This window comes from Podarcis melisellensis (assembly GCF_964234715.1).
Source record: "Podarcis melisellensis genome assembly, chromosome: W".
NCBI lineage: Eukaryota > Metazoa > Chordata > Lepidosauria > Squamata > Lacertidae > Podarcis > Podarcis melisellensis.
Window position 1 is genome coordinate 19786873 of NC_138535.1, and position 19390 is coordinate 19806262.

The window sequence follows — 19390 nt, forward strand, 5'->3', positions numbered from 1 at the left end:
TTTCAATACTCCACTAGAGGGAATCTTTAACATGGTATCTGAAGAAGTGTGCGTGCACATGAAAGCTCATACCAAGAACTAACTTAGTTGGTCTTTAAGGTGCTACTGGAAGGAATTTTTTTGTTTTGACTTTAACGTCGCAGTTTGTAAAGTCTAGAGGGAATCTTTAACGTCGCAATTTATAAAGTCTTTCTCAATTTTCAAAGTGTCCCTTAAAAATTTACACAGTAGCAAATCACCGGAAAACCTTCCTGAACTTTTTACTTTTGCAGAGTTAGTCCTAGTTAAGTTACAATGTCTCCAAAGAGTGCGAGTTACAATATAACAGTTCAAAACAGCCTGACTGCTCTAGCGACTTGGCAGTCCGATTCCCTGAAGTTCAAACGGTTTTGTAAATCCACAAGTGGAGAGGCAAAGATCAAAATTGTCCCTTCTCCCCCTCAGTTTGCCTGGGGGGGAGTCTTCTGTTTCAATGTTTGAATTTAGGTCTTTGGTATTACAGTCCTGAAGCATTAGATTAAAACGTCATTGCTTTATAACTTTAAACAGAGCCGGTAGACGGACTTCCTGGTTGCGCCTCCTGCTTCGGTACCAAATTTAAAGTTTTTTCACTTAATCACCAGTTCATTAAACTTCCCCTACTCACGGGTAGTTGTTTCTTAGCCGAATAGTCCCAGGAAAAAGGTCAGCGCTCCCCGACAACAGCTTCGCGGCTTCACCCCACAGAAAGAGCGATCGACTCTCAGCACCGCGCCAGCCCCGTCGCGCTCCGGCACCCCTTACGAGGTCCCTTTACGATTTCGGGGGGCGCTAATGGTGCCCGCTGAGTCCCACGGCCACAGGCTTCAGAATGTTATTTTTGTTCCAAACCATTCCGGTACTAAAAGGTCTAAAGCAGTGTAAAGAGTGGCAAAGAGCCTTAGCGAGATACATCTGGCAAGGCAAAAGACCATGAATAAAAATGAAAATATTGGTGGACAAAAAAAGAAAGAGGGGGATTCTCTCTACCTGATCTAAGTTTATATTATGAAGCGGCGTGTTTATTGTGGCTGAAGGATTGGATAAGATTGGAAAATAGGGACATCTTGGACTTGGAAGGTTTCGATAACAGGTACGGGTGGCACTCGTACCTGTGGTACAAAAAGGTGAAAGTTCATAGAGGCTTTCTAAATCATATTTTTAGGGAACCACTATTCCAAGTATGGGAAAGAAATAAAAATATATTGGAAAGGAAGACACCTTGGTGGATTTCACCAATAGAGGTGTTAACTATAAAAAAAAATAAACATGGGAGGGAAGAATGCCACCTATGAAGAACTGACTTGGAAGACAGATCAAGGGATTAAACTTAGACCATATGAAGAGATCAAAAATTTATTTACAGGGTGGTTGCAATACCACCAAGTAAATGACCTGCTAAAAGAAGACAAAAAGAAAGTAGGATTTGAAGATAAAAAAATCTAAATTTAATGTAGAAGTTATAGAAGGTAAGAACAAAACACTGTCAAGGATGTATGATATTTTGCTGGAGTGGTATACAAAAGATGAGGAGGTGAAGGAGGCCATGACTAAGTGGGCGATAGACATCGGATATAACATCGATTTTGAGGTGTTAACAGCGGGGAAAGGCCTATGTAAAAGAGTTAAAAAGTACGCGACTATATAATTTATTCGATACTTACCAAAGGAGTGGAGGGAAGTCCAAGGCTCAGTTGAGACTAACTCAGTTATGTATTTTATTTATGATTTGTGAAGTGGATATAATTTGTATAAGGTATGTGGTGGATTTTTTGTTTATGTTTTTTCCTGTATATATGTGCAATATGAATAAAAATTTATATATATAAAAAAGGAAATTCAAGCGAGGTTCACTGAAACAGGTGGGCTATTGTTACAAGTCCTGCTCAGAAAGCAAAAAGGGAACATGTGCGCACCCCACCCCCCTCCACAACTGAGAGGGATGGTTATCAAAGGAGACATCAGCAACCTCTGCAGTTAACAAGGCTTCCCAGACCAGACTAGCCCTCCTGCCAGTGTGCCGGTTTACTGGCTTTCAGGGGTGTTTTAGTGGATTTCCTGTTACTCGCGACAACATTTGGACTAGATGACATTGGAAATCCCTTCTGATTCTATGCTTCTGTACACACCACAGACCAGCCAGGAAGAGATGGGGCTCTGGGGCCGACCTGGCGACAGAGGTGGCTGTCATGGGAGCACTCAAGGCAGTGTTGATACAGTTCATAGCAAAGGACTGGTTCTGGCACTGCCTCCAGGAAGATGAGCAGAGCTTCGGCCACCGAGTGGTCACTGCCAGCTATTGACAGCCTGGCAAGGGAAGTGTTCTGTCCTGTTACCTGCAGCCTGCCTCCTTCCCAGGCTGGTCCAAAGCAAGAAGCTTGGTCCTTATACATCTGGGCCCACCTTGCAAGTTCCCCCTTTTGGCGCAAGGTGGACCTTGAACCCGCAGCCCTGAGATTAAGAGTGTCACGCTCTACCAACTGAACCACCCCACTGTAATTATCCCACACCTCCCCTCTTGACGAAGCTGCCTGCAAAGCTGATCTGCCGAGGAAATGTCCTTCTGCAGGCATGGTTTCAATCCAAACAACAAATACTAGTGGTCAACTCCAAAAGTGCGGTCAAGAAACCCTGCTTGCCAAAGAACAATTGAACGCACCCTTGAAGCTCCTTTGCAGCCATGTCTTTACCTGTCTCCACACCTGACACCACGTATGATGCTAGATGTGGGGCCTGCGGACCTGTCAAGGTTCCCCACCTCTGCTCTATCTAGCCAGGCTGATGTTTTCAAATGGGGGTTAAAGCTGTGAAGCTGTTTGGATGCATGACTGGACTTGACTGTGGGCATATTTCATTGTGCTGTGTCCCAGAGCCTTAAGGATGGGGTGGCCTAGGAACCTAAGCCACCAGGTATATAAAAGTGAGGTCCACTCCAGCCAAGAGTGAAAGAAAACCACCAAGCAGCCCTGCTCCCCAACAATGTCCCCCAAAGAGGATATGGATCGTCTCGGGAATGCTGGTGTCCAGGCACTCAGTTATCTCCTGCAGCTCGTCCTGCGTCCCCGGGGTCTGGAAGAGGTCCTCCTGAAGCAGAGTATCACCCATGCGTTAGGAAGGGATGAGGTACATCCTGGATAGCATGCAGAACAATCCAGCCCTGGGGTGCATAATGTGAGGTTGAGGAATGCCACAATGGAGTGAAGCCCCTCACCAAGAGAGCTGGCACAAGGGCTGAGAATTGTATCCCGCCTGCTTTCCACAGTAGCATTCCTACTACCTTTCTCCTGATTTGGGGCAATGGGAGAGTGAAATCATTCCACGCTTCTTCTAGTGGCGAGTCTCAGAGAGCCGCTTTGCTAGGGAGAGACAGACAATGGTTGTGAACACTTGGGTTCTTCTGAGCCGCTCTAAGGAAGACCGTATGGTGGATGTCCCACCCGCTGCCGCTCCACCAAGGTGCCACTATTCTCACAGCAGGAGTTTGTAAGAGCGAGTCGGTAGCTAAGATATAAATCAATTGGGACGTTTGGAACCTGCACACCCCAAAACTGGTACTGGATTCCAGCCCACACCCATCCTTTCAATGGTACCGTCCCCCTCAGCTCACCTGGTGGCAGGCATTCTTGAAGAGGTGGTCCACCAAAAGCCAGATCTCCTTGGCCGCTCAGTGGAGTCATCACCATCCTGGGGTACGATATCCAGAACCTGCTTCTCCTGGAGGTCCAATGACAAGGGGGACTGGCATGAGAGCCTGACAGAATGTGTGCCTGTATGCATTCTTTCCTTGCTCGAGCTGGGTGGACAAGTCTTGCCCTCTGAGGCCACAACTAGGGTTGGGCGATAGCTGGCTTTCAACACGGTGATATATCACTAGCTAAACATTGCAATACACCAATATATCACGATGTCTGAAATAAGATGGAGCTATGTAGAGGCATTGGCTGGCTTCACGGTTTCCCCCCACATGGTGTTTTTTGCATAGTACACACACACATCATGATTCGCAATATATTGCCAGGTCAGAAATTATGAAACCAGTCTCACTATCTAGACTTCAAGCTGATTTGAAAATATATCTATATTGAAATATCGCCCGGCCCTAGCCACAGCAAGCATCTCAAGGGGGAAAACAAAAAACAAATTGCTCCCACCCCAAATCCAAGCTCCCCCTCCCCCTATTAATATGCAGCTAGTAATCCTCCCACTCCGGATGTGCAGTTCACCCAAAAGCTTACTAAATATGCAGCTGTGGACATGGGGTTTGGCTAGAGAGCCAGAACATGGATGGGTCTTCATAGGTTGATGGGCTGCAGCCCCAGCCAGCATGATGAGATGATGGGGTCACATGTTCACCACCCCTTGTCTAGAGCACGTTGCAGAGGCAGTGGTAGAAACTGAGCAACAGCTGGAGCCCCAGCCCACGACTTTGTCTGGGCAATGCAGCACACATCAGCTGGTGAACCATGACTCCGGCCTCCTTCCCTGCTTCCTCTTCAGAAATGTTCAGGGTGGTTAGTTCTATCTCAAGCTACCACATTCAAGAGAAAGAGAAAGAGAGGAGGGGGGAGCAAGAGAGCTTTAGGAGCACCGCAGTGGCAAGCAGCCCATCACTAAAAGGAGTTGGCAAGGATGGAGAATTTGATCCCCTCATCCCCAGAGCAGCTGTTGATTAGGACCCAGTTCATCCCCTCTCCCCCCCCACCAATACTCCCCGCCCCTGGAGAGAGAGAGAGAGAGAGAGAGAGAGAGAGAGTGTATTAGTGTGGGGAATGACACATGCTGTATCAGAGTCTTAGTGCAAGAGTAGCTGGTGCATGCTAAAGAACACAGGAGCCTTGCTGGGTTAGATAAGCATTTTGTCATAGCTGTCAACTTACAGATTTGAAAATAAGGGACCAGCAGTCTTGAAAATAAGGGACCAGCAGCCCAAATAAGGGACCTGCAGCCTCACCTGTTCCAGGCACTCCAGTCTTCCTGTCCTCCTGCAGTCTGGTCAAACTCACGCTGGTAGCTTCGAGAACACTGTCCAATCAACTTTGTAACCAGAGGTTCAACTGAAGAGAATCTGAATCACATGCACCACAAGGCCTATGCAGCCTCAACTTAAGATGGCTCCCCGGCCTGGCTTTGCACTGCAAAGTTTGCAGCAGCACGTGCAACAAAATGGCGTCCAGCATTCAAAACCCCCCTCAGCTTGCATTAATTAGCCACACACAAGGCATGCAAGCTCCATCCCCCAGTCGTTCTTAGACTTCTTATTGGGTGAGCAACACAGCCAAGCAACACAGTTGGAGCCTCCCTCCTCCCTGGCCGGCAGGGAAGGAGGGAGAGGAGCTGCTACCTTTGAAATTTAAGGGACATCATTTAAGGGACATCCATCAATAAGGGACAGCAGCGGGACATGGCGCTGGAATAAGGGACTGTCCCTTCAAATAAGGGACACTTGACAGCTATGCATTTTGTTCCCACAATGGCCAACCACATGCCCTTGGGAGTCCATAGGGACACAGGGACAAGAGCACTCTGTCCATCATGTTCCCCAGAAACTGGTAATCAAAAGCATGTGGTTTGTGATAATAGTGGCAAGAAATAGCCCTGACCGGTAGCCACTGATCAACATATCCTCCATGATTCTAAATTTCTACAGCTGTCCAAATTGACAGTCACCACGGTCTCCTTGTGGCTATGATAATACACCCAAGTCGATCTGATTTCGAGAGGAGTGACATTTCCCTGAGCCACCCCAAAGCAGCCACTACCGCTTCCCAAATGCCAGTGCTCAGGTGGTAAGAGTCAGCCAGAGTGGCATAGCCTGTGCAGCAGTTGCTGAGCACAGAGACAAGGAGAAAACTGGCTCTTGGGGCCAGAGGGGGCTGGCGCCTGCATCATGAAACTGGGCTTTCTGCCTCCCGTGCTGCCAATCGCAAGCGGACCCAGAGTCAAGCAGCGCAAAATCAGTGACAAGTAGTGATGGCAAATTCTGGTTTCGTCTCCGTTCTCCTCTGCCGAGTTCTACAAGGGCCACGTTGAGGCTAGGGAAGAGACCAAAGCAGAGAGCTAGAGCCACCACCTGGACTGGATTTGAGTCAGAAGGCAGGCAGGTGCGGGTTGCCTGAGAGGATAGTCCGGTTGGTGGGGTAGTGCCTGGTTTGCCCTAAGGGACCAGCTGCCACTGCATGGAGCAGCTGCTGATCGTTGACAAGGGCAACTCCATTTACGTGCCCTCGAGGCACATGCACACTGCCGCAAAGCTGGAAGGGGCACTGGAAGGGGCAAAAAAGTCCGTCCCCCCCCCAAGAGCACAAAAGCGGCAAAGTGGCATGGAAACAGCATCTCGACTCCCTCCCAGGAGCTTTGGCACCGACCTTTCAGGCCTGTGGAGAATTGGAGCAAGGAGTTTTGCAGGGAGGCAGCTGGTTTTCAAAAGGCCTTTCAAAAGGGCTTCCGGAAGTTTAGAGGATGTTTGCAGGCTTTTCCAATGCTGCCCCCAATATACGCAATTTCATTTAAACGCACGGTACCTCGGAACGCAACCCCCGTGTAAACCTGATTTGAGCCCGCTACAAGAACATCTAGAGGATAGCAAACCAACTGTTACCTTTTCTAGGAAGCTGTCTTCTCCCTGAGATCAGAGGAGGAAGGCAAGAGCAAAAGACAACCAAGGGTGTTAATGGCACAGGCCCTGAGAAGAGAAAGAAACAGCCCGTTGGCTGAACAGTATCTGGGCAGATGGCAGGAAAATGCACACGGTTCAGTGGCCCTGCGAAAGGGCAGGTGGGAGGACCAGAACCTGGGATGACTCAGTCAAGGCAAACAAAGGGCATGAACAGCACACAGGAAGCGGATGCACAGCTACAGAAGCTGAATGCAGCGGAGGACCCCCAGCCCCCACATTGCTGAGTGGAAGAGCAGCTGTTTTTCAAGCAGGCAAGCAGAGTGGGAAGGGTAGACATCCAGCACATGAACCTGCCAGGTAAATCAACCCCTTTCCCTACCAGGTCAATAAGTCTGGTGACGGGAACTTCGCCAAGCGACTGCCTCATCCAGCACAAGGCTTCCAAGGAGGTCCCGAAGCAGCTTGGTAGGTAGCTCCCACTGATGGTGAGGAAATAGTCCTTGCCAGGGTCAAGGTGAAGGACAAAGATAGCCTCAGTCTGATCTTCCTTGCTGACGTACACATCCAGGGAAATGTCCACCGTCTCACCTAAAAGGGGAGGAGGTCAGGTAGATACACTCTTTGGCACAGCCAAGTTGGCTTGTCTGTAAATTAAAAGTGAAGACAGTGAAGAATTGAACAGAAGGACACAATGCAAGCCTGCTGGATCAGGCCAATGGCCCATCTAGTACAGCATCCTGTTCTCACAGGTGTATGGGGAAAACCTTAACTTCAAGAATTAGGAAAAGAAGCGACTCAGTTCCCACCCCACTTTCCTCTCTAGTCCTCCAAAGCAGCAGCTGCACAGAAGATGGTGACAGGATACTGGGGGGTGAGAGAAAGTGATCCTAACAAAAGAATATAAAAAAGGAAAGGATTTTTGCACCCCCAATGTAACTTTCTTTTTTAGTTTACATTTCATTGAGTTTTTAAAAGTTTGGCTAGTTCTATATGATGCCCAAGATATTTTTGTGCCTCCACAACATAAAAATACGCATTGTTTTAAAAAAGTAATTTTTGGACGGACTGCTCTCACTGGTTCCCTGCGATGCCAAAAGGTGTCAAGGAGATAAGTATCTATACAGCCTTTAGGGAAGTTTTTAATGTTTTATGATGGTTTTGCATATGTTGGAAGTCTGAGGCTGCACCCCACCTTGCCTTCCCTGCAGCTTCCTTCTCAAGGGGCTAAGGCATGACTACGCTCACAGAGTTTAAATCCACCGTAAGGTGCAGCAATCAGGCCTCTGTTTCAACACAAAATACCAATGAACCTTATGCCAAGTGTTCAACATGATGAACACACAAACCTTGGAGAGAAAAATGTAAAACAAAAAGCATCAGCAATTTAATTGGACTTAATGGAAGTCTCTGCTGATAAGAACGTGTGAGCAACGCAGATTTTCCAGACAGATGCAAAACCTAGAGCAGGAAACCATAGACCTTTAGATATTGCTGGACAGCAGCTATGCTGGGGCTGGTGGGAGTCCAACAACATCTGGAGCGTGTGCTGAGCTAGGAAAGCCCTCTAACTGGGAAACTGCAGAGCAGTCCTACTCATTCCAAGGCAACCCTCCAACTTAATTGGGACTTGCTTCTAATTCAGGTTGCACAAACCTGCAACCTTAAAAAGCATTTGTAGAAGTCGCAGTCATCCTATGTTATAGCTACACTTTGCTCCTAACTGCCTGAAAGTGGTTTCTCTAGCCTAGGCTGGGGTATCCCAGACAAAGGAAATAAACAGGGCAATATCCTAAACCACCACATATAACACAAAGATGTCTCTCACCTGGTCGTAGGTCAGAAGTCTCTGAAGCTCATTTTTAGTGATCAGATGACAATGCTGGAAAAAAGCAAAGCAACCACAGCTACAGGCTAGCGTTGGTCAGAACAAAGAACAAACATGACTGCCTGCTAGCGTGTCCCTTTAAGGTGGAACGGAAATATCCTAACATCCTCCCCCTTTCCGTGTAACCTGTAGTACCTGTGGTTCAACCCAATTGCAACCTCTGTACGTAAACCTTTAGTTGTTCTCTGTTAACAACCTTAGACAACAGATCAGCAGGAATTTCATTTCCTGCCATGTAGGACACCTGAATCAGTCCTTTTTGAATACACTCTCTTGCACGATGTAGCTTAATCTGCAAGTACTTGGTTCTCTGCTTGCAACTCTCTGAGTTCAGCAAAGCCAAACAGGATCTATTGTCTTGATACACTTGTATAGGACATTTCACAGAAACTCTGATGTCCTTAAACAGTTGCATCAACCATTCACAATCCATGAGTGAAAATGACAGAGCACTGAGTTCTGCTTCACAGGAACTTAGGCTCACTGTCGTCTGCTTTTTGCACAACCAGTCAAACAGACAGTGGTTGTACATGTAGCACACTCCAGAAGTGCTTGTACCATCCGTGGTGTCACTTCCAAAACTGGCATCTGCAAAGATTTCAAGACCTCCAGTCTTCTGACTGGTGAACCTCAGCCTGTAGTGCATAGTCCCTTTCAAATAGTGGGCTATGCGCTTCAGAGCTTTCCAATCCTGAACAGAAGGATTGTTAGCATGTCTGCTAAGCAGGTTAGTGCTTACAGCTATGTCAGGTCTTGAGCATCTAGCAATGAAATTCAACTTGCCTAGAATGCATCTGTACAGCGTAGTGTCAGAAAACGCTTCAGCAGTACTATCTACCTGGTAACCTGTCACCATCGGTGTGTCTGCTGAGTTTGCATCAACCAAATTCAACCTGGTTAATACATCAGCAATTTTCTGTGTTTGGTGTACCAGAAAATTACCTGCTTGGTCCCTCTCCACCTGGAGAGAAACATAGTTGGATACCTCACCAAGATCCTTCATGTCAAAGTGCTCCTTCACTTGAGCTAGGGTGCTTTTGTAAAAAGCCTGATTCTTCCAAAACATCAGAAGATCATCAACAAAACATAAACAATACAGTTTGTTTTGCCCCTCCTCCTTGACAAACACACATGGATCAGCTTTGCCCTGGTGAAAACCTAGAGAAAGCAACGTCTCATTGAGTTTTGTGTTCCAACACCTGGCACTCTGCTTGAGACCATATAAGGATTTTCGTAGTTTACAGACCATTCCCTTCTGTATCTGCATTCCATCAGGTGGAAGCATGTACAGCTCCTCCCCCAAAATCCCGTACAAAAAAGCTGTATTAATGTCATGATGGGAAACATGCAGTTTCTCCTCTGCAGCTATCTTGAGCATTAGCCGAATGCTCTCATATTTGACGGTGGGCGAGTAGGTCTCGTGGTAATCCTGTCCTGGTACCTGTGAAAAACCTCTGGCAACCAATCTGGCTTTGTGTCTGAGAACCTTGCCATTCTGGTCTGTCTTGGCCTTGAAGACCCATTTGCTGCCAACCAGTCTCATTCCTGGGACTACCGGTACCAGTTCCCAAGTTTGGTTCCTGTTCAAGGAATCAACTTCAGCCTTCATGGCATTTAGCCAAGGCTCAGCATCTTTAGAGGTTAACTCCTGAACCTCTTTGAAGCTTGAAGGTTCCCACACCTTCTCTGAGTTACTAAGAACAGCAGTTGCTGTCTTAGCAAACTCATCAGCAAATCTCTTTGGAGGTCTGCCTTTGGTCGCCCTTTCAGACCTGCGAACCAGACGCAAGTCTTCTGGACTCATCTCCTCCTTCTTAGGAGAAAAGTGACCAATGGTGAACAGTGGTTCTTCCAGTTCATTGTCAGACGCATCAGATGGTCTGACTGAGGCCTTTGCGCTTTTGACACCAGCAGCAGCGCCACCAACTGAACTGGAATCCGAACTCTGAACATCACCATCATCATCATCATCATCCTCAGCTTTCTCAGCTTTCTCAACATTATCTGTTTTTTTCACATCACCTTCATCCTCCTCTGGGTAACTCTGGAAAATTCCCACATTTCCCCCCCACTTAGGATTGTACTCAACACTCTTGGTGAACTTAATGGACTTAGAGTTAGTCATCCATACCCTGTATGCACCTTTTTCGTACCCCATGAACAAACCATGTGCCCCACGCTTCCCAAGCTTGTTGCTTTGTGGGGTGTGTACCCACATGTCAGAACCAAAGATTCTCATGTGCTTGACGTTCGGTTTCTTACCAAACATCTTCTCGTAGGGAGTACAACCAATAGGTGATGACAGTCTGCGATTAAAGGAATAAACAAACGTCGACAGAGCTTCCCCCCAAAACTTCTCAGGGAGATTGGCATCATGCAACAAGGTTTTCAGGCCTTGAAGCAAAGTTTGGATTGCTCGCTCAGCAAGTCCATTCATCCATGGCGATCTAGGCGTTGACAAGTCATGCTGGATTCCCTTCTCAGTCAGGAAAGCTTCAAACTGCTGAGAAGTGAACTCCCCGCCCCGATCGGTAAAGAGACAGCCAATACGTTTACCATGAACATTCTCCAACCAAGCACAGAATGCCTTGAACTTAGGAAACGCTTGCGATTTCTGCTCAAGCATAAACACATGAATGTACCTAGAAAAAGAATCAATTAGAACCATGAAGTACCTTGCTCCTCCCAAAGAGGGCGCAAGTGGCCCAACCAGGTCTGCGTGCACTAGCTGGTAGGGTTTGGAAGCCTGCCTGCTAGACCCCTTGCCTTTTGGAGCAACCTTCACCTTGTTCTCTGCACAAGATACACATTTCATGTGATACTTACAAGGTTTGATGTTCAAACCTTCAACCAACCCAGGCATCTTGGCCAGCGCCTGCCAAGACATGTGACAAAATCTTCGATGTGCTTCATGAATACATCCTGCATGAAGAACCTTGTTAGTTTGTGCAACACAACAAGAATCAACATTAGACATAACAGCATTGTCATCATAAGTTATACAGAATAAGCCATCCATAAACTTTGCATGCAAAATGTCCTCTTTGCCTTTCCTGATGACACAGACGCTCCTCTTGAAGGAAATCTCAAAACCACGCCCAGTCAGCTGTGGGACACTGAGCAAATTGTCCGCTGCTCCTGGAACATAAAGTACATTACTGATGGTTGTATGCAAACTTGCAAGTTTAACAGTCCCTTCTCCTGCAATTTGCAACGTCCTTCCATCAGCCAGGTGGATCTCTCCGTCTTGAGGTGTGAAGGAGATAAGCAGGTGCTTATCCTTTGATAAATGGCGGCTCGCACCTGAGTCCACAACAAACCTGGCCTTGGCCTTTGGGGCAGTTTTTCTGGCAAGCAAAACCTTGTTTTCCACCGGCGTGGGCTTTTGCAGCTTGCCCCCCTGCTCCTGGCCATCAGACTTGCCTTTAGCCTTTGGTGAAGCTGTGCCAGCTAACAAAGCCTTGTTTTCCACTGGCGTGGGCTCTTCACCCTCCCTCTGCTTCGGGCCATCTGCAGGCATCTTGCTCTGTTTACCTCTGGCCTTCCGGCCTCTGCAAAGGCGATGACCTTGGTTCCCACGAGAAACAGAGCTCTCAGCTGCCGACTCCTTGGCTCCCCCTGGAGACTGGAATGCTGCCTGGGATGATATCACAGTCAACCCCCCCTGCAGCTTGCAACCGGTGCCCTCAGCATCCTTGCATTCATTCGCATTCTGGGAAACAGCCAGGACCTCGGATGCATTCACACTCTGGGCATTCAGACTCTGAGCTGGGATGACTGGCAGATGAGCTTTCTTCAAAGCATTCCACATCTTACGTGCAGTCGTATTTCCAGCTAGCATTTTTATTTCCTCCAGAGAGACGGACAAGACGATTAGGTCTATGGCCCGTGAATCCTGGGCCCTCCATCTATCTGTCAGAGGAACTGGAGGGTTTTCAGACACAGTATGCCACACTCCATACTGACGCAGCAAACTCTCACACCATTTTGCCCAGGTCTGATAATTTTTCCCATTTAACTTTGGGCATTCAGCAGCTTCAGAGGTTTGGAAAAACTCAATTTCAGGTCTTTACGTGAGCCCGAGTCTCTTTCTTTACCTCAAAGACTCCTTATCTTGGCAGCTCATTAATCACGAAGCCTCTGGCTCGGCTCCCAGGCCAATTAAGCCCTGCCGGACATCAAAGTCTCTTTGCCGCGGCCCAACAGAAAAGCCTCCTCTTTCGCTTTTCTACATACCTCAGCAGTCTGTCGCCGTCTTACTCTCCTGTAAGTGCCGTGAATCTGGGCCCGAAACCTGTTGTTGGGATACTGCCAGGGTGACAAAGGCCATCACTGCCTCCACGTCGTCTCCGGACGTCCATCGATCTCCCGTAGATACAGTATCAACAATTAGCGGCATGAGCTCCAGAAATAGATTGCTGCATTCCTGGGCTGATGCACACTCTATCAGCAGAATTCACACAGCGAAAGTTGCACTCAGGAGGGTATCATTTAGAATGTTTATTCAGCGTTGGTCAGAACAAAGAACAAACATGACTGCCTGCTAGCGTGTTCTGGCACAGAGAGAGAAAACGAAAGCAATAGCAAACATAAACATCCTGTGAACAGGAAATACGCAGACTCTGTGACTCACAAGCCTGCTCCTTTTGAGGTGGAACGGAAATATCCTAACATCCTCCCCCTTTCCGTGTAACCTGTAGTACCTGTGGTTCAACCCAATTGCAACCTCTGTATGATCATATTAGGCTAGCGCTCTGTGAACTAGACTGGCTCTTGAACTGCTTCCAGGCCCAATTCAGAGCATCCCATTTGGCCTTTCAAGTGTTTCAAGGTTTGGGGAAAGGGTACCAGAAGAAGGCCCACTTATGTTTGCACTGCCTCTCCACTGACTAGAATCCCTTTCCCAGGGAACTCCTGCTCTTTCAAGCATGGCAGGGCCTTTTCAGTCATGGCACCCGACCTTTCAGAATAATCTCCCAAAGAGGTTCACCTGGCCCCTGCTTTGATGTCCTTTCAGCAAAGACTTTTAGAATTTCCCCTGGTTTGTTAATTCATGGGCAGGGCGCTTGTGGCCCTCCAAACCCTGCTGTAGTACACAGGAACATAGGAAGCGACCTTATATTGAGGCAGACCATTGACCCATCAAGCTCAGGACGGACTACATGGACTGATCAGCTTTCAGGCAGAGATCATCCCCAGCCCGATCTGCACACACTGGTGACTGAGCCTGGAACCTTCTCCATGCAAAATGGCTGCTCTGCTTTCATGTTACTGCCCTTAACAAACTGCAACTCCCACCCCGATCACTGGAGAAGTTGCCCACATTTGCTATAATCTCATCTAATAGATCCCTGCCACTCGGTTTATGTTGCTCTCTTTAGATCCGCTGCTATTAAGGTACTGTTTAAATGCTTTAAATTATCTTGAGGTGCATTTCTGATTATTATTTTAAATTAGCCACTCTGGGGAAGAAATCCCCACAATAAACAGAAATTAATGAATGAAGCCCAGCACTCGCTTCCACAGATGTTTAGTATCTGCCTGCCCTGAATGAAGCAGGAGCCTACAGTGCTGGGCACTTCTGGCTGCTCTAGTAGAAACCTTAGTGGTGCAGCTGCAGCAGCAGGGATCGCCGACACTGCACCCTCCTGGTGTTGCTGAAGTGGAACTCTCATGAGCCCGTCAGCAAGGCCAATTCTTAGCAATTATGGAAATTTTGGTCAATCAACATTTGGAGAGCACAATGCTGCCTGCCATAAAGAAGGCTGATCACCGAAGAATTGATGCTTTTGAATTCTGGTGCCGGAGGAGACTCTTGAGAGTCCCAAGGACTGCAAGAAGATCAAACCTCTCCATTCTGAAGGAAATCAGCCCTGAGTGCTCACTGCAAGGACAGATCGTGAAGCTGAGGCTCCAAGACTTTGGCCACCTCATGAGAAGAGAAGACTCCCTGGAAAAGACTCTGATGTTGGGAAAGATGGAGGGCACAAGGAGAAGGGGACGACAGAGGACGAGATGGTTGGATAGTATTCTCGAAGCTACCAGCATGAGTTTGACCAAACTGCGGGAGGCAGTGGAAGACAGGAGGGCCTGGGGTGCTCTGGTCCAGGGGTCACGAAGAGGCGGACACGACTAAACGACTAAACAACAACAAATGCTGCCTACCCTGAGCTACACACAGGCAGGAAAGTTACAGAAACATGACTCAATTTGCTTCTCCAGATAGCAGAGACCAACAAGTGACATCAGCCAAGGCTCTCTCCCTCCAAGCCCAAGTTCGGGTCTGACCCGCTACGGCGAGCGGGGGACCCCTAAAATCACAGGCGCTGAAGCCTGTGAACAAGGAGATTCGGTGGGCACCTTTGCGCCCCCCGGTATCGCGAAAGAGCCTTTTTAAAGGCTCCGGAGCGGCATCGGGTGTGAGCGCGGTGCTGAGGATCGCAACCCAGCTCACGGAGCGAAGCCGCGTCGCCATTGACGGAGAGCGCCGATTCCTTCCTGAAACTACCGATTGGAAACAACACCCGTGAGTAAGAACAATAAATAAAGGGAACGGGACTTTAAAATTTGAGAAGATTTGGCTGAAAACGGGAGAGGCAAAAAATAAGGAAGTCTGCCCCCCGGATCTACATGATTGACTGAGCAACGAAAAGAGCAAGCTGTGTTTAAAGGGGACGTTTTTATGCTTTTTAAATTGGTTAAACTTGACATCGGAAGAGGACCTCCCCCCCCAACGAGCAGGAGAGGGGGGGAAGAAATTTGACTTAATTTTATCTGCTCAAGAAGGGAGATTTGAATGGGAAACCTTCCACTGCCGATACTCTGGCCAGGCTGCCGGGGAAGTGAGCGCCTGAAGTGAGCTGTCAAACTTAATTTGAGGATACAAAGTAAGATTTGTCTGACATAAAATAACGGGACTTTAGCGGACAAAAACTGTAACTTTTTAAACTGCAAAAAGTAGGGTTTGTATTTGGACTTTCGCTTTTGGAACTTTGCATGGCTATTTCTCTCCCTGTTTCTTTGTTACTGCATTGGATACAATGTACTCCCTCTAGAGGCTAAAGAGAGACTGTTGCATTGAGACATAAACAGTGGGATTTTCCAGCTGCAACTGTTCCTGTGGGAACGACCTTGAGACATGAGCGGCCCACTGGATGAAATATCAACAAGATCCAAGGCAAAACAGGCTCAGGCTCAAAAGAAAAGAGGCTCCTTGACAGGAGCAACAGCAACACAGGAAAGAACAACAGTATCAATGGATTCCATGACACAGGCTCTACTCAAGATAAATGAATCTCTAGAATCGCTTACTAGGCAATCTACAGAGAACTCCAAGAAACTGACGGAATTGACAACAAGATTGGATTTGAACACGACAATTATATCGACAAATACAGATTCTATAAATCGATTAATTCAGGAAAGTGCAGAGACGAGGAAAATAGCCGAAAACGCGAGGACCACGGCCGAGGAAACCAAAGGGAAATTTCTCCCTATTGCAAGGAAGGTACATGAGCATGATGAAGCCCTGGCCCTTATGGAACTAGAGAGGAAAGGCAAGAACTTGAAATTGAGACTGGTACCTGAGGAGGAGGAGGACAAGCTTGGGGAATTTCTTACAGATAAGTTTCAAGAATTTTGGAGTGAAGAGTTGGGAGAAGAGGAAGAGGAATTTACAATAACTACAGCCTTCCGGATTGGAAGAAAGCAAGGCAAGAAGCCAAGGGATTGTTTAATAACTTTTAGATCCAAGGAAGAGAGAGATAAAATATTGAACCTACATTTCCAGAGGGCATTGGTTATCAAAAATTCCCAAATACAGATCTTCAAAGATATTCCCAGATACTTTTTGGAGGTGAGAACACAATTTAAAGACCTAGTCGAAATATTAAAACAAAACAACATTCAATTCAGGTGGGAATTCCCACAAGGACTGTCCTTTAACTTCAAAGGGAAGAAAATTAAAATAAAAACAATTCAAGATAAAGAACATTTTTTGGAGAGAAACCTTGAGGACTTTCAGAAAGGAACTGTAGAGGGGGGAACACTGGACATTACCAACCTATCGTTTGGAGAGGGCTTCCGGTTCCGGTCGCGGCCGGTGTTGAAGCGCGGGAGACCAGCTCCTGGTTTTCTGGGTCCTGTGGAGGCTTGGGGAGACGCTAGGGCGCAGCGCACCCCAAACCCTAAGGGGGGAACCCTTAGAGGAAAGGTACCCCAGCAGCGTGGGGCGGTCGCATTATCCCCCCGAGCCGTACGGGAGGAGAACGAAGGACCGCGAGCGCGAACCGGGGGATTGCCGACTCTGCAGGGCGACGCCTCAAGCTTCAGCTGGTAGTTGCGACGGGCCGCCTTAAGAGAAGAACGGGACCCCCAGCGTTTCTGTTTAGGTGTTGTGTTTTTACATACAAAACGCAGCGGTGCAAGGCAAAGCCAATGGTGAAGCTGGGTGGTGCCTGGAGGATATTGAACTGTGTTTGGGAGTTCGCTCAGTGGCGGAGATAAAATGGTACAGACGGAACCTCGATGATATAAGGGGACTACGGAGAGTCTGCTTGAGTAAGAACATTTTAATGAAGATTTAAAATCGGACAGAACTGGATTTTAAGGACTATCTGACCCCTGGTGAATTCTACAGTCCGTCCTTGAGGGCTGTCTATGCTATACTGGCTGAACGCAGGGCTCATAGTGTTTGACTTTAATAAATCAATAAGTAAGACCGGGAGTATCTAAGGCACTTCGGAAAGGAGTTTAAGGGGTGGAACGGCGGTAGGCAGAAGGGGGGAGGACTTTTTAGCCCCCGTGCCTGCCAGACCCCCCTCCCCATAGGACACTGCCACATGGCCGAGATAGCCGGTGGCGCTATATCTTGATCTGAGTGCCGACTGAAGCTTCCGGTATCTGGACTCTGGATTTTGGATTTTGTTTTTAATTTGGACTACATCTTCAATTTGAATTTTGAGTAAACGGGATCTAAGGATAAGGCATCTGGGATTGGGACTTTGACTACAACTCGGACTATAATTACAGTGTGAGTTTTGAGTGAACGGGACTATAGTGGACTTATTGGAGCTAATTGGGACTACACCTTTAAGACTTGACGACTGGATCATCAACCGCCCACCCACGTGATATAGGGCAGACAGCTTAAGAACAAAGGACTTCTGTTCCGGGACGCCTGAAGTGTAAGCGGGGGATACCGCCTTCAGGGGGCTGTTTAACTCTGTTTAACTGTTTAACTCTGTCAGGAACTCGACTTTCTCCAGCCTCTTAGAGAGGATCACTACTGATTATCGACGTCTCCCGCTGATAGTTGTCGTATTTGGAGGGCGGAAAGGGGAAAGAAGTTAAGACAAGGGTAAAAGAGAAGGGACCTGGAAATGGCGGGAAAGGATGGGAGAGATGGGAGGAAAGGAGGCGGGACACCGGGAGAAAGAAAGCTGTCGCGGCAAGAGGAAATCAAAGATTTAGACAATCTGTGGGCCAAAATAAAGGAAGAATTTAGGCAAAATATATTATACATGGAAAACAAACTAGGACAGGTTCAGGAGTTGATAGACAAAAAAATAGAAGGAGCAGTCGGCGAACGCTCAACTAAAATTCAAGACCTTACCGCCAAGTCTAATATGATTGAGGAATCCAACAAAAAGCTACAGAAAGAGATGAGGGAACAAAAAAAGGAGACACTGAAGGTAAAAGAAGAGCTGGGGGAGTTATGTATCTCTCAAGATAAAATATGGGATAACTTAGCCATGGCAGACATGAGGCTAAAAGAGCTTCATCTTAAATTCAGGGGGGTAGCAGAGGATAGAAATGAAGATATAAGAGGGAAGATGATAAAGGAACTCTCCAATTGGCTAGGTATAAGTGAGGAAGAGATGGCATCTACAATAGTTAATGTATACAGAATGACTAGGCCTAAACATCTAAAAGCGAGTAAATTTTTGGGGGATTGTCTGGTGATATTTAACTCCTTGGAAATGAAAAACTCTGTTTTGAGGAAGAGCTATAATACCAGATTAAGAATTGGTGGAAGGCCCATAATTATTTATAAGGAAATACCAGTCAGGCTACTTCGTAAAAGAGAGGGATACAGGCAGGTGGCAGCAGCTCTGAAGAGAAACGGGGTCCCATTTCGATGGGAGTTCCCGGAAGGGATGAGTTTCTTCTACAAAGAGAAAAAGTTCAGATTGTTGGAGGTACAAGAGGCGGATAAGTTTTTGAGAAGATATGAAAAAGAACTGGGGAAAGCAGAGAATAGATTAAGGAGTAGAGAGGAAGAAGAGGAAGGAGAGATAGGGAGCCGGATGGAGGAGGAGAAGAGATTAGGAGAGGAGGTAGTAGAATCAGATGAAGAAGAGGAGGAGGCCGCAGTGGGAAGGGATGCGGCAGAAGAGGGGGAGCTCCCAGGAAGCAAAGGCGACAGAGTATAGTTTGTGATCTCGGCTAACAGTTTAGAAATAGACAAAGGTAAATAATAACTCACACACTAAAACTTTTATCGTGGAACGTAAATGGGCTGAACGAGAAGGTCAAAAGGAATAAAATTGAGAAAGTTGTGAAAAATAAGAAGTATGATGTAATTTGTTTCCAGGAAACTCACATTGCTAAGAAACACAAACATATACTGGTGAACAAAAAGTTAGGAGTAGACTTTATTAATTCGGATGCTAAAAAAAAAAGAGGAGTAGTAATATATGTTAAAGAGAAGTGGGAACCAACTCTGATATGCAAAGATGAGGAAGGAAGAATCTTAGGGATCCAACTAAATTTCCGGGGGGAAAAAATCAATGTCGTGACGGTTTATGCTCCGAACACAAATAGAGCAGAGTTTTTTGAGAAACTGGAAAGTATGTTATTAGGGCTGGAAG

At 47.1% G+C, this 19390-nt stretch overlaps 1 protein-coding gene across 1 annotated transcript in view; it reads right to left on the reverse strand.

Moving 5' to 3' along the window:
• LOC309361272 (inositol polyphosphate 5-phosphatase OCRL-like) overlaps positions 1-19390 on the reverse strand; it is a gene marked incomplete at both ends in the record, with an annotated part of 518559 nt that overhangs the window by 25620 nt on the left and 473549 nt on the right. Inside the window, 1 exon segment of the mRNA XM_081896178.1 lies at positions 2187-2314. Coding sequence (XP_081752304.1) covers positions 2187-2314 — 128 coding nt within the window.